The 15419-nt window shown below is 43.3% G+C and overlaps 1 protein-coding gene across 8 annotated transcripts in view; it reads right to left on the bottom strand.

Annotated features, from left to right (window-relative positions):
* The window catches only part of DMD (dystrophin), a 1951117-nt gene that overhangs the window by 140614 nt on the left and 1795084 nt on the right, over positions 1-15419 (bottom strand). For 5 of the 8 annotated variants that reach the window (XM_058659083.1, XM_058659078.1, XM_058659079.1 and 2 more), the window contains one exon: positions 1456-1517. In XM_058659083.1, coding sequence (XP_058515066.1) covers positions 1456-1517 — 62 coding nt within the window. Of the gene's footprint in view, positions 1-1455; positions 1518-7129; positions 7324-15419 lie in introns of those variants that run through there. The other 3 variants (XM_058659085.1, XM_058659084.1, XM_058659082.1) reach the window with 3 other exon arrangements.

Raw genomic sequence — 15419 nt, 5'->3', positions numbered from 1 at the left:
CTGTGTATATCTGGCTGTAATAAAATGAATAAATCTTTAAAAAAAAAAAAAACTACCTGTGCTGGGAATGGAGAAGAGTTTAGAGTAAAACCCAGGTTATAGTTAGGATGCCCCCAACAAGTTGAAATTGGCTCTTAAACGACAGATTTCTAGTTTCTCTTGAAAAATCAGAGGGCCTGACAGTTCCAGGATCCAAAGGTCGGCTCAGACGGCACCACAGCTTGCAGCTCTTGCTGACGCCCTTCAGCCTGCCCTTTTCCAAAATGCAAGCATTTGCTTCCCACCTGTGGACCTAGCAGCCCACACTGTAAGCTGAAAACCTTCTGTAGGCACTGAAAAGTACACCTGAAGATCAGCTGGTCCCAATTTTACCTAACTTTGCAAAAGTTTACATCCTTAGTGCTGGAGCAATGCGAGAGGACTTACAGTGCATGGGATATATCCAGTTAGCAGAATTCTAAGACTCCTTTTCACCCTTTTTATTTGTAGATTTTCTATTTCTTAGCAGAGGTACACATCATTTCTCATTAGAGAAACAGTTAAAACAAAGTTCTCTGGCTAGTAGCTCTTCCTGACTCCTTGGTGTCTAAGTACAATTCCTTCACTAATGGGAACCCCTGGCAGAACAAACACCCCACATTGAGCAATGCGTGCATAATCTATGGTAAAGCAATTTGATTCCCTTGAGTTTTATCATGGAACTTTAAATTCAACAATTTTACCTCATGCATTTTAGTCTGTAAGCTTATCCATCTGTAAAAGTGCGTAAAAGTACAAATGACTAGCTTTTTTGAGTTAGACATTTCAACAAAAAAAGTAGCTGTAATAAGAAAATTCATTTCAGAATACCTAAAATGACAGATTGGACCAGCATCAACAAATGTTAAAGAGATTGGTGTTTTCACCATATTTGAGTGCATGTGTCTACTCAAAAAGTTCCAAGTCATGAGGGGAAAAATTTAATAAATTAAAAATATTGTTTCACATAAACACAAAACAAGGTATATGAGAGAAACCATTGAAACCTTCGCACTTCTGAACCTGGGAATTCTGAGTCCTGGAAATACAGCAGAAACTTAACTCCTACAACATCTGTGGCTTGGCAATAGTGTTGTATCGCTTTCATACGGAAGAAATCAGTAAGAATAGCTTGAAATAATTTTTGTTCTTCATGGGAAAAAATGTTACAAATTACAAATATTTTTCCATTCATTTAGGCAGCAAAGAAAACTATAAAGACCTTTGGGGCATTGCAAATACGTTGGCTTCTCAGCAATCAATGGAACTATAGATGTAAAAAAAAAAAAGCATACCGATTGCCGATCTGGAATATAAAGATGTCACTGCCATAAGCTAGTGACATATTAATACAACAAATCACTTGCATACTACAAACAACTTTATTCTGCAAGTCAATTGTCATTAAACTTGGGGAAAAGATAACCACGGCCTTACCTAAAGACTGGTAGAGTTCAGTCATTTTGGGATGGTCCCAGCAAGTGGTCTGGGTCTCATGGCTGAAACACAAAATGTAAAAGACACTTTAGAATTTACAATGTGAGGCAGCAACAAGGAAGCGCAGCAGCCACAGCGTTTGCTCTGGACCTTTTCGGCACCTGTTCCCGGTGAGCTCGCCACAGGATCCCAACAGTACAGAGGCCCTTGTCGCTGCTTTCAAAAGGAAAAGCAGGTTGAGCAATATCTGGCTCCAGAATTTGTTTCTTTTTTTTTTCGGTATTCACAAATTCACCACACTTCTGCTATAATAAACTGCTATGCAATCAATAGTCGAATCAGGATTTATTTCCCCGCCTGGTGTGGAAAAGACACAAATACCTGATGTGGTGTTTGTCGTTCAACTCTGTGAAAGAGACACTGGACATCCGTCAGTACAAATAAATCACTTGTCGTTTGTTTTCTCTGTCCTTGACACTTTACTGCTTCTCCACATGCAGATCTCAGCTCTGATAGCTACATTTCGTTTCAGCTCATACAGCCTCAGACTAACACTCTCCCCTCCTCCTTCCCCTTACTCTCAGAATGTCTTTTAAACTCAGTACGCATCTGCCACTACACTTCTCTCGGTATTGACTTGGGCCTGATAAAGCAGTCACAGTTCTCTCCACTTCTTGAAATGTGGTTGCCTGCTACTGCCTGCTATCAGGTCCTGCCACAAAAAAAAAAAAAAAAAAAAAAAAAAAAAAAAAAAAAGAAAGAAAGAACAAAACACCTTTGTTCCTCCTTCAGTTACATGAATAAGCCTGGGAGAGATAACTACATATACTTTTCCTTACTTTGGCCTATCTACATAAATCACCATAGCATCGTATTTCCAGTTTTCAGGGATTACATGAAGGGCTTTGATAAAGTAAAAAAATTAGCATTGAATCTTATTTTGGGTACTCTTATGGATGTCCAATCCATATTTTTTTTTAGAGGGAAGGAGCAAGAGAGGAAAGTCAGCTTAAACATGGGCACTTGAAGGGGACAGAGGTCTCACACAGTGACAGTCAGGAAAGCAGACCAGGCTGATGCCCTCTGCATAGGCTGGGAAGTTTAGGGCTTTGGACTCTACCAGCTGGGAAATCTGGGGCAAGCCAGTCCACTCAGTGGCGTTAAAGCATTAAGTTACATAGGGAAGTGACCAACACCTGCTAGTGCTCCTTATGTGATCATTTCTGTTACTGTGTGACCCCCACCCCAACACTGTCCATTAAAAGCAAACCTTTTGTTAGTTGATTAAACTCTAGACGTACATCTGACTACTGGAATTCAGTCAAGCCTTGGACAGACCTGTCCTAAAGAGCCAGGCGAACACTTAATGTGCATTACCGCTTCAGGAAAAAAAAAATCAAAAAGAAACACTTGATGGGGTTTGATCAATATAACATAAGCATAATCTAACCAAGACATGTGGAAATGACCCAAACTGAGCGAGTTCAACGATCATCCCTGTGACAGTGACCATTTGGTGCTTGAACAGTGAAGGCTACTACAAGCAACTTGCAAGAAAATGTTCACTTGTGAAGGGCTGCTACACTTGCCTCCAAATATGTTCATTTCTGATTTTCTTCTCTGCAGAAACAATTGGCATTTGAGCAGTGCAAGACGGGCATCTCATTAAGGGAATGGACCCGAGCGATAGCAAAATGTTTAAGGGGGTTTGAGGAAACCCCAAGGCCAAGCTGGTTTATCATCTGGAGAAGAGGTAGGCAAGACTGGTACTTTATATGCACAGCACAAGGAGGCTGCAGCTTGCAGCTTCATGGAAAAAGTGTTGCTTGTTCTCGGCATTTTTTAGCTCACACAGCCACTGTGACCAACTCTGGACTCAAGTACCCAGCAAGGCAAGTTACCTTCCACTGTGACCACCCTGCATTCAGGGCCTCCCCTGTGCCCAAAAGGTATCCAGATGTGCACACAAGGGAGAAAAGAGAGTGGACCTGTGGCCACTGGGTACACTGTGGAATCCCAGGGCACTTGAGAGGACTACCATAGCATCTCTAATAGGTCTGCAGAGCAATGCTTGGCCGAGCTGCTAAACCCGACCCAGGAGAGAAAACCACTCTGAAGAGCCACCAAATGGGAGACACATGGAAAAGAAATCTGCATCAAATGCAATTCTAAATGGAAACGCAAACAGAAAAGAAACGTGCATACAATTTTCAGAAGAATTCCACATGGAGAGAGAAAAACGGAAGCTTCCCACTCCCAAAAATGGGGGAAAAAAAGCCTCATGACAGTGGCTATCCGTTCATTTTTACCTTTTTAAGGAATTTATTTTGGAGGCTGACATCATGAAAAGGGCTGTAAAAAGTATTTAAATCCATCAGTCCTTAGTGAAATCACAATTTCCTGTAGTGGAAGACGGAAGCCAACCTGCTCCCCCAATTCTGCACCTCGTGGGTCTGGTATTAGTTTTTGCCAGGTATTATTCTCCTGGTTCTGGGGGACTTGAATAAATGAATCCCACCACTAATTCCCAACCTCAACCTTCTGTTACCCTCCTCCCCTCCGACACGCAAGCCTTTAATTTGCACGCAACACGAAGTAACTAGAAAAGCAGATTTAATTTCACCTTTGCAGTCTTAGCTTTAGTTCAATTGCAAACCAGTATTAAGTGAAAGAAGTGAACATAAGTGGAAAGAAGAATGAAGAGTGTGACTAATCCTCCAAATCAGAAAAGATAATCTTTTAATCATTTAATGCTAAAAATGCTTGACAACATAGCTGAAAAACATTGCAAATTTTTGGTAACTAGATGATGAGCCAAACATTCCCTTCACTGTAGCGGGTATTTCGTACCTGTGATGAACCCAGAAGGTCTCCTGGGATGTATTTAATTCCCCAGAATAGACAAGATGAATATGGAATGAATGAAACAGTAAGCGCCAATTTGCATAACTCATATCTATATTCTCCTGTGCAGAACAAACCGATTTTTGCCTGTGATCAATCCACATTTTACAGCTGTGTTTTCTAGTTTGTGCCTGTCTCCTGAAACAGTAGAGAATTCTCAATAACTCCATGACAAACAGCTCACATTTTACTGGGGATGCAGGCAATATAGGAACATAAACTGTGCTGGGCACGTGGGGCTAGAAGGGTGGGTGGAACAGTTTTTGGTAATTGTCTCTTTTCTGCACTGCACTTTCCACATTGGAAACACACTCCCTATGTGCCATGTCCTGCCAATGAGGAAATTCTAAAACCTGTTCACCAATTAATGGGCCCACCTTTGTCCAGCTTTCCTGAGAACAATGATGTTCAACAGAGAGATCACAAGTCCAGTATGTAAATTAACAGACATCAGCTTCATCAACAATCTTTAACAAATGTTACTGATTTTGACACTGCTTGTGCCAAAGTCTGGCATCAGATATGCCTCAGAGCAATCTGCAAACTAAGATTTGCCCCCTCCCCCACTTGTTTTTAACCTGTGAAAATCACAGTAAGCTCTCTTTTCCCTTGTTATTTGAGGCTGTGAATTAGGAACCTGATGCAAATAAAAATATAAAATCACTGGCTATGACAAAAGACTCCAGCAAAACCTACTTGTCAATAAGAAAAAATTAAAACATCACTGAGCACAGGGTTGACCTAATTTCCTAGCACACAATTTAAATTTTCACTCACCTTCTTTAGTTTCAAGTGGTGTGCAAGGTTATTATAACAGCCTCAGAGCTGTGCCTGCTGTCAGGCTGCAACAGTCAGACTTAGTGGAAGGCTGTTTTAGTTTCTTAAAAACAAACATTAAGCACTTATACAAAGTAACAAATATCTACTACACTGGCTGGGGAAATGGCATTTGCCTAATTAAAATAAGATTTCTTCTGCCACCAGTTATTTGGTACTGAAAATATTCTGAGTTGCCTTTAAAAAAAAATACATAATCTTTCCACTATTTCCCAGGGAGGAAGCGAATCGCTCTGTGGCCATATAAAAAAAAAAAGAGCGTTCTCTTGTGATTTGCAGGGGATTCGAGTTTGACTTCATATATAATCTGGAGCCCATTGATACACACACACAAATGATCTCCCTTTAATCCAGGGATCAGACTCTTTTTCTAGAGGAATCTGGTCATTTGCACGCTGACTTGTGGAACTCGGCTCTCACGGCTGGAATACTGGTGGGGTGGGGGTGAGAACACGTATTTCAAAGTCTCTGCTACTGTGACTGGGGGCCAGGGAGGGGTGGGTGGCAACCTAAGCAGCAGAAACCCTCAGCCTAGCTCCCACTTCGTGTTCTGCGGATGTTCAACATTTTCTCCTGTTCGGTTCAAGCCGGGACAAAGATGATTGCCTTGGTGGCGGTTCCAGTTCTTACTTGTCCTACGTTATATTTGCTTTTCAAGGTTTAACTCACACCCACCCTCAACTTTGGCCAGGGCAATTTCACTTCAGGGTCGTGTCCAATCCAAGATCAAACAATGATGACTGAAACCAATTCCATGGTGATCAAGGGTCAGAGAGACCTTTCCTATAACCCTGTCGTTTCATTTGCTCCTCTGTTTTGCTTAGAGCAACCCTATCCTCCTAAGAGGGTCTTTGAAAACAGGAAATAAATATTAAAAAAAAAAGAGGAAAAGCTGTTGAGGAAGTCTAGGATACAGAAACCGAAGGACTAAGAAAAGCTTATTGGCCAAGGAAGGGGGTAGTTTCCACTTAAGCACTGATTGCCCGCTTAAATCTGATGGATTGTGTTTCATGTTATTGAAGCATTTTAGAATTAATAATAGAATTCCCTTAGGCAACTAAACGGCAAGCTTCAAACTTTAAATCGAACTGAGATAAGCGTCTGCCCTTTTCATTGCCTGGTCCGAGTGGGGATGCCAAACTTTGCTTAAGCCCAAGCACAGACACCTGGAAACACGCGAGAAGGACACCCTAAAGATTGCACGCCCCAGCCCAGAGGGCAAAGAAAAAAGAAAAAAATCTTACACAAACCAACAGCAGCTCGCCATCCTACCCCCCCCAAAAAAAACACCCTCGTTCCTCCCGTGGATTCCATGACTTGTGGGTTTTCGCTCGCTCGCTGCTCTCTCCCCCTTAATTTCTGCAACTCTAGGGGCAAGGAACGAACACAGGCGAAAACGCAGCGGGGCCGGGGCTGGGGGGGGGGGGGCGGGGGAATGTCAGTTGGAATCCTCGGAAGAAATCAGGCAGAAAGTTGACCTTTTGGCACTTGCAGTTCAATGGAAGGCAGAGTCGCGCGTGCCCCTTCCTCCTTCGAGGTCAAGGGACGATTTAGGAAACAGCCAGGCTCGCTCGCGTCCACACCGGCAGCCCAGAAAAGAGCAAAGAAGCTCCCGGGCCCCAACCCAGGCGTAAAGGAATGCTCTGTCCCCTCCGGGTAAAGCGAGAAATGAGCTTTTTCTCTCTTAGCCCGTCCCAAACCCGGGGCGGAGAAGAAATCCTCCCCGCGAGCCTGGGCGCTGGAGGACCAACCCCGGGGACGCACCTGCAGCGGCGCCGCGGGCACTCGCCGAAGAGGTTCCCGCACGCCCGGCTGCCCCGGCTCCAACCGCCGCGCCTGTCCCAAGTTTTGGCCGGCTCGGCTTGTCCCCTGTTTGTGCCACAAGTGCGCGGACTGCGGCGACCGGCGGGGGCCCGGGCCGAGATTCACTTACCCTTTGAGCTGTTCCCTCATGGCTGCAAGGGCTCCGCGGTCGGGGGCAGGCGGTGAGAGGAGGAGTGAGCTTCCCAGAGCCGCTGGGTTGCCAGAAAGTCGAGCGCCGCCGCCGCCCAAGCTCGCAGCCGAGAGCACTGCGGAGGAGCCGGCGCGGGCTGGCAGGCGGGCGGGCAGGCGGGCAGGAGGCAGGCGGGCCCGCCGACCGGGGAGGGGGCGCTGCGTGCAGACGGGGCGGGGCCGCCTCGGGCTCCGCCCCCCACCTAGGGACCCGGGAACCCCAGCTCCCGGGAAATGGGCGGTGGAAGCTTTCAAAGTAGAAAGGGAGAAAGGAAGAAAAGAAACTGGAAGGGGATTTAAGGTAGATCTAGGAACCTGGAAACCACACACCACTGGGCTGGCAACCGCTCTCAAACCGCCCGTAAGAATACTTGTTGCCTAAATAAATGACCTAGGTGCAAATGATCTCATTGGCACATAATTGGTGTGCGGAGATGAAATTTTCTTTTAGAAAAGAAAAGAAAAAAACACCTGTGTTATCCCTCCCACTAATTGCTGATTGAAGTAGCTGAGCAGTAAAGACGTGCGATTCAAGTTGATCTCATCCGGAGCTGAAGGAGCTAAAAACACCCTGAGTTTAAGAAGCCACTGCTAGCATTTGCGGAATGAACCAGCTGATGAAAATCTCTCTTTCTCTTTCTCCCCTTCTCCCTCCCCCCTCTCTCCCCCCTTCATTTGTCTTTCAAATCAATCAATGAATAAGCTTTAACAAAGTTTTTGTTATACAGAAGCACATCTCAAAATGTACTCAGGTGGCCATATAAGCATCACCTGGGAACTTGTTGGAACTGAATGAAAATCCCCTGGGACCCCCACCTAGCACGACTGAGTCAGAAACTGGAATAACCTTTCAAAAAGACACCCGGCCAGTGGTGGTGCTTGCTTCAGTCTGCTAGTATTCTTTAACTAAAATCCAAAAGTATCTAGTTTTCAAGAAAACATTTAACTGGCTGAGTTACAGTGCCTGGGCAGTTCAAATATTTCTAATCGCAGATTGCGCAGTCAGATGACACAGGTTAACTACACAATTATTTCAAGGTTGGAAATATTCCAAAAAGAAAGCCGTCATTAGCACAAGAATTCTGAACAACCTCCACACAGTGCCTTAGATTACAGCCCAAGGAGTATTTCAGGATCAACGCTGTTAGTGTTTTCATCTCTTTATCCATTTCCTGTGTTGGCCTGCTGTTCTTTTCATCTGCTTTCAACCATTTGCCTTTTACTCTCTTCTAGTGGATTCATTCCACTTCAGTCTACAGTGTTCGCCTTTTTCTTTTTAAGCATCTTTATTTATTTATTTATTTGCTCAGATTTTTTTCCCCTAGAATGAGCTGAAAGGACATCAATCTCCCTTTGCCATGCGCCATGGCAAGGCAGAGAGGCAAAATAAAGCATATGAACAAAAGCCAAAGGGGATGCCGGGTTTCTTCATCACCCCTGACAAAAACAAATGAACATGTGAAACGCTATCGCCAAAGATGTGTGGGGTTGCCATTTTAAAGCCAGTAGGCACAGCTCCCAATTTGGCCTACAAATTGAGAGTTGTTAGCGGCAGTCCTGTAGTACTTTTGAACTAGGGGTGCTGCTATTCTAGTGGAGGTAGAACATACTAGAATTCCCTTGGGTGAAGTTGTCCTTTGATCCAAGAAGATTTTTTAGGTCTGTTTCGCTCCTTGATTCATGGAGAGGAACTAGTGTCCTGCAATGAGGGATGAATGGCCTTTGCAGCTAAGTCAGTGACAGAAATTTCTATGTCCATGTACCAGATTGCTTTTTAAAAGCTTATATATATTGCAAGGAAAAGACAAAAACCTGACACATAGGCATTTGCGAATCTGACAAGTCAGTGTAAGCATCTGCAACAGGGTATGATGAAACAGGCTCATTCTGGCATCTTTGCTGTCCACAAATTCCACATATTCACCTACCTGCCACCGATCCAGCATTTTTGATATGCTCTGCTAAAACATACATACTAAATCTATTTGCCTTACTGTCCAATTAGAAAGCTACGGAGATCGAGTTATCAGGAAAAAAAAAAAGGAAAATAAGAAAATCACTATTCAGATCTTTTTTTAAAAAAATTGACAGATGGCAATTCTCAAAAATACATCTTTAAGGTTTTTTTAGGCTGAAGTTATAGGCACTTGAAGACTTGTTCCCAAATCTTGATGGCATTTTAGAAAACACAAAAGTATTAACAAATGACATGGGCATCACACCAACAGTTTTATTGTCAATTTCACTGAGATGATGAGTTTTTCTGATTAGGGAAAGGCATTTAGAGAAGAACATAACCAATATAAATGTTTCATATATAAATTATGTAGGGTTGCTACATCTACATTAATAATACAGTAATTACTTATTGATAACAGGTGTCTCTTCCACTTAATACTATATTACAGTTTGCATATGACCTACAGATAGGAAATGAGCATGGAGTTTTGCCACCAGAACAAACGATTTGAAATCCTGATTCTAGAACCTACCAAGAGTTTCTTGTCCTTGGTACAACAGAACAAGGATGGGTAGTACAGAATCAGCTCCGTGGTTCATGCTCTTGGCTACCCTGTTATGCTTTCCAAGGAGAGATATGGCTTCCTCTGTTACAGAAAAACCTGTTCTCTCTAGTGTGCTCATAAGCAAATTCACTGATAGCTAATGGCAGGGGGACTAAGTTGGTTAGACATAAGTGAGGGAGAAGGAAGGAGATGGGATGAAGGCAGAGCAAGCAACCCTACACTGCCCAGATCTTTGTATTATTTTTGTCTCCAGCACCCTTTTTGAATGTACCACCTGTTACTCCCAGGACTCTGACCAAACAGACACCTATCCAACCGAAGTTATCCTCTGAGGCAAGAGCCTGTTGAGTGGGGACAACTGGCAGATGAGATATTCAGCTCTATCCATTGGAGCTTTCTGGAAATCAGACTAGATTCATTGATTGGACAAATGTATATGAGCAACCTGTGTACACCCACAAGGACAGGCTGGCCCTTTGGGAGTAAAGGGAAATAATTCAGAATGGGGACAGCAGCAGGTATAAACATAAAGACGCTATAGACAGCGTACAAGCCTTCAACAATCTGCTGGATTGCCATGGGAGAATATTAAGACAGGGATCAGAAAAGTAGAAAAACTGACAAGAGTCTTGTATGAGTTCAGGACAAAATTGAATTAAATTTGACAGAATTTAATGAGTGTGGCTCTATCACATCGGTTTCTTAGAAAAATCCCTGGGTACTGGTGTGCAGGCTTGATCAGAGGAAAGACTGTGGCATTAGGAGTCCAGGTTCACAGTGACTGCATCATGATGAGGATTCAAGTTACTGTTACAGTCTCACAGGGGCAGGAAAAAAATTAAACAGGGTCAAAATCAGTCCAAAATCTTGACTGATTGGGTATATGAATGGGTGAATGGGTGAGAAATAAGACCTAGGGCAATAGTTCTCAAACTTGGCCATCCACCGGAATCACCTGAGAAATACTAAAAAGCGCAGATGCCTGGGTGCCACCACTCTGAGATGGATTCAATTGGCCTCGTAACAGTGAGATTTTGAAGGCTCTACAGGGGGATTCCCAAGACTGGATGAGCAGCATTCACCCAACTACGAATGTCAAGAGAGAGCAGAAGGGGACCAGGGGAAAGATGATGTACAAGTGATGTACAGACTGAAGGTATCCAGGACCCAGTTGGAGTCTAGAGCTCAGAGGAAAGCTGTCTGGCCTGAAGCGATGGACTTGAACTTTCAGTGAACTCATACGGTAGGGGAGGTAACAGATCAACAGCAAAGGAGGTCAGATTGCTCCTACCATACACAGACACATCATTTTACTTTTTAAGCTGCTCATTGTTTCAGTGTTAGCCTGACATTAAAACAAGGAGCAAAATGGGCACCGGCAAAGACAAAGAGTGGGTTGCAGTGGGCCACTTGCCTGAGGTGGCCCTGAGGTTGTTCACCACTCTCTGGAACCCAGATTCCCTCCAGCTCCCACGGTGTCCATCTCAAGTGTTCTTTGTTCCTCCAGTGAATTCTAAGCATAATGTGCACTGTTGTGGAAAAATCCACTTGGAGTAAAGGAATTGTGTCAATTAACCATATTACACATTTTATAGTAAATATCAACACTTAAGTCTCCAGTAAACACACAAGAATCCCATGTTTCCCTTTCCCTAGGCAGACACAGGGAATCAGACATTTAACACATGCTAACAGTGTTGGTGAATCATTGCTAGTTGGGCCAAATATCATGGCATATTAATGAAAATACGTAGAACACTCCCTCTAGATCAATCCGAAACCACTAGCTACATTCAGGCCTCTACATTCAGACACAGAGCACCCCACATCCACACAAAGGCCTACTTTCCAGACCCTTCCTCTGCAGGGAGGCAGGATGAGCCAGGATGAGGAAAGTTCTCTCTGAGCCAGCTGCCATTTAAACCAGAGATTTCACCAGACAGGGTTCCAGATTAAGTCAAACTCTGCTTCACGCTATTGCGGTTTTCTTTCCACATGATTTCTGAGAGTTTCACAGAATCACCTCTATCAAGTCAAACATCCAAAAAGATGCGAAGTTGAGCATCTTCTCTAAGATCAAGGCACACTTCATTAATCTCACAGGCCAGTAGCTCCTTCATGGCACAGAATTCAGCATGGTTTATCAGCCTGCCAGCTCTGCCACTACCCCACCAGTGGGAACCACCACCACCTCCTGCCAATAACGGGGAACTGGTTAAGGTGGTTCAAGTACATCTGACTACCGCATTTCTGGTCCACCTTAACAACAGCTTGAGGCTGTAACTATTGGACTGCCTTTCCCAAATGATTGTGCCAAATAATAGGAATTTCAAAACTAGGCAGAAATTCTGACACTCTGCATAATCTCCCTTCCTCTTCAGCTACAAATAAGCCTTTGTATTCGATTAGACTCACAGCAGGTGAAAACCCCAATTAGTGAATTCATTCTGGGGCCTCTTTTCTACCTTCCTCCCACACACTTAAACAAAAAAAAAAAAAAAAGGAAGTTTCCGTCCTTTTTCAAATGACAAGAAAACTAACCCTTTGAGACCTACCCAATCAAACCATAGGCTGTTTGAAGACATTTCAATGAAAAATGGGAGGCTGTTGAAAAGATCCTGCTTCCTCACATCCTAACGGGTGTTACAGAAAATTCTGCTCTACTGGACTTTGTCACTTTCTTCCAATCCATAAATGCTCTTAGATTTTCTGATCAATGTTGAAATTATACTTTTTTTTTTCTTTCTACCTCAAAACCCACAATGCCAATATTATCTACAGAAAGATTAATGGACAGTCTGTAACATGAGAGAATTACTCTTCAGTTATGGTCCTATTTTGGTTTATTTGAGGTGAGAAAAATATGAAATTTTAGTTTAAGCAGTATGCTTAGGACGAGCACAAAGTCCGTATTTCATACTCTGTAAATATGTATTTGTCAAAGGAAATTCATCATTGGACAAGGATAGAACATTCAAGAAAAAACAACAGACAGCTTTAGTTCTTGGAGTGATTTACTTATACTTTGTCAACTGCTTCTCTGAAAATAATTCACAACTCAGTTTTATTTATGGGCATATGATTAAAAAAGAGCAGCTTTGTCTTTTTTAATTGTTTTAGTCCTGTCACTTTTCTTGAAACAAGTTGTAGGACTGATTATCCACAAGAAAACACTGAAAATACATGAAACAGTAATGCAGCTTTCAGAAATAGTCATCTGTTAGTGCCAGAGGTTCATTTCATTTCGAGTCTTTTTAATTAAAATGCAAAGTTCGACATACACGCCTGCCTAAATTACCCCTTCCTGAAATATTAGAATTTCATAAAAATGTTAAATGCTAATGCAACTACTGTAAATACTTGTGACTACCTTCTTTATGTGTTAAAAAAAAAAAAGTAAACAGCGTCCGGCGGCGTGGCCTAGCGGCTAAAGTCCTCGCCTTGAACGCCCCAGGATCCCATATGGGCACCAGTTCTAATCCCAGCAGCTCCACTTCCCATCCAGCTCCCTGCTTGTGGCCTGGGAAAGCAGTAGAGGATGGCCCAATCCTTTGGGACCCTGCACCTGCGTGGGAGACCTGGAAGAGGTTCCTGGTTCCCGGCTTCGGATCAGCGCGAACCAGCCGTTGCGGCTCACTTGGGGAGTGAATCATTGGACGGAAGATCTTCCTCTCTGTCTCTCCTCCTCTGTGTATATCTGACTTTGTAATAAAATAAATAAATCTTTTAAAAAAAAGTAAACAAAGGAATTACCAGTCAATTAAGGAAACAAGGAAGTCATCCTAAGTTAAAACCAATAAGGAAAATGTAATATTCAAATGCTAAAGATGACAGGCATTCTTCCCCTTTGAGATGGATAGCTATTTTTCCCTTTTGAGATGGATAGAGAATTGTGTTCTCTCAAAAGCTGTTCTCTTAGTCATCAGCAAGAACAGCTGAACCTTACAGAGGCCCAGAAAGATGGATGGACAGAGCTTCCGGACCAATTGTACCCCTTTAGAGGCCAGCCACTTAACCCTTTGCACTTAAGCCCTTGGGAGCTTTTGCTGATTTATCTGGAAAATGTGGCTAATAGCTAGCAGGCTCGCAGTACGAGCCAAAAGTGCCATGGTGACTCGAAATGGGATTTGAAGGCTGTGGAACACCGTGCTGATGCACAGCAGCCTGTCAGGCAGGTATTGTTAGAGGCAACCAAAATGTTAAAAGGTCTACATATTAGAAGTAGTTTGAATAAGCCAGAAGAGCTTAATGTAAAAAGGAGAAGTTTCTACAAATAACTTAGGCCACACTCCCAGGCTTAGGCTGTAAGGGTCAGTGGGTCTTTTGCAGGTACTGATAAGAGTAAGAGCAAGAGCCCATTGTCCACCGCACCCAGGCTCAGGATGTAAGTAAGGGCCAGTGGCCCTGATAAGGGTAACATTAAAATAGCCCCATGGTCTATTTCACAGATATGTTACCTATTGCTTTGCATCTGTAACCCCTTAGCTTAGAAGAGTTTTGTCTTGTCATGATGAATAGGGACTTGAGGCATTTCGCCGGCCTCTAGTCTTGCCTGTAATTGATTGGAGTGTTTCATATTTGCTTTAAAATGATTGGAGTGTTTTTCACAGGCGCGGGCTTTGCTGTAATGGCCAAACTGGCCTATAAGAACCTGACTTGTCCCTAGCTCAGGGTCTTGCTTCATCCACCGGTCCTGCGTGTCCGTGTGTGGAGCTTGACGCTGGCTAGCCAGCTCAATAAACTTTGCTTGCTGATTGCATCCACATCTGGTTCTTTGCTATCCAGCAGAGGAGTGATTTTGGATCCTAACAGTATGACTCCTGAAGAGAATACCCAGTGTGTTCAAGGATACTGTGAAAAATACAGTGCAGAGTCAATTCAGCACAATCACTTTAACTTTTCCTTTTGGACTAGTCTGAGGGAAAGTGAGAGGTCTAACAGTTTAGTTCTTCCTCTTTGGCAATTTACAAGGAGAACCTGTCTGCCCTTGGTTTTTTACACTTAAAAAGGAAGCAAGTCACAGAGCAAACTTTTGTGTTCATCAGATAACTCATTAACCACAGCCCAAGATCAGCATAGCACTCACACCATTTGCTATCAATGTTTAGGACTGAGTTTGTCATGTGAAAACTATTCACCCATGCTGTATGGGACAACTGTACTGTCAGAACCTGGAGGAGGGAAGGGTACAAGTGCATGCTGAACCGGCAGCCGTCTGGAAATCCAGATCCCCTCCCAGGTGATGGAGAAGGCGTCTTGGTAAAAGCACTTGAATAGCCAGCCTGGGGTAGGAATTCTACCTACAGGAATTCTACACAGACAGGAACCCAGGAAAGGGGAAATGGAGGTTAAAAAAAAAACAATTCATTCATTCACTCAAATGATCTACTTGTATGACTCTTGAGCTCTGACTGATTTTTGTGAAGGCTGCTTGAGAAGATGCAAGGGAAATGCGTATGAGAGGAATTCTGTGTACAAATTTCCAAGAAAGATTTCTCATAAGCTACCTAGTCAAAATTTCTGTAGTAAACACTGCCCAGTGGTAATGTCTTTAAATGGATGTAACCATGCTGTACTCCTGGAACACTCACACATGTCTTGGCTCATCACGCCAACACCGCTCATTTTGCTTTATGGTTAGTAAAAATGGATCTTGTTTGGAAATTGACATGGATATATTCAAATATTAGAGCACTGTAATCAGAT

The sequence above is a fragment of the Ochotona princeps genome, chromosome X (genome assembly GCF_030435755.1).
Source record: "Ochotona princeps isolate mOchPri1 chromosome X, mOchPri1.hap1, whole genome shotgun sequence".
Lineage (NCBI taxonomy): Eukaryota > Metazoa > Chordata > Mammalia > Lagomorpha > Ochotonidae > Ochotona > Ochotona princeps.
The sequence above is the reverse complement of the archived record's forward strand: the minus strand, read 5'-3'. Positions and strand labels throughout refer to the sequence as shown.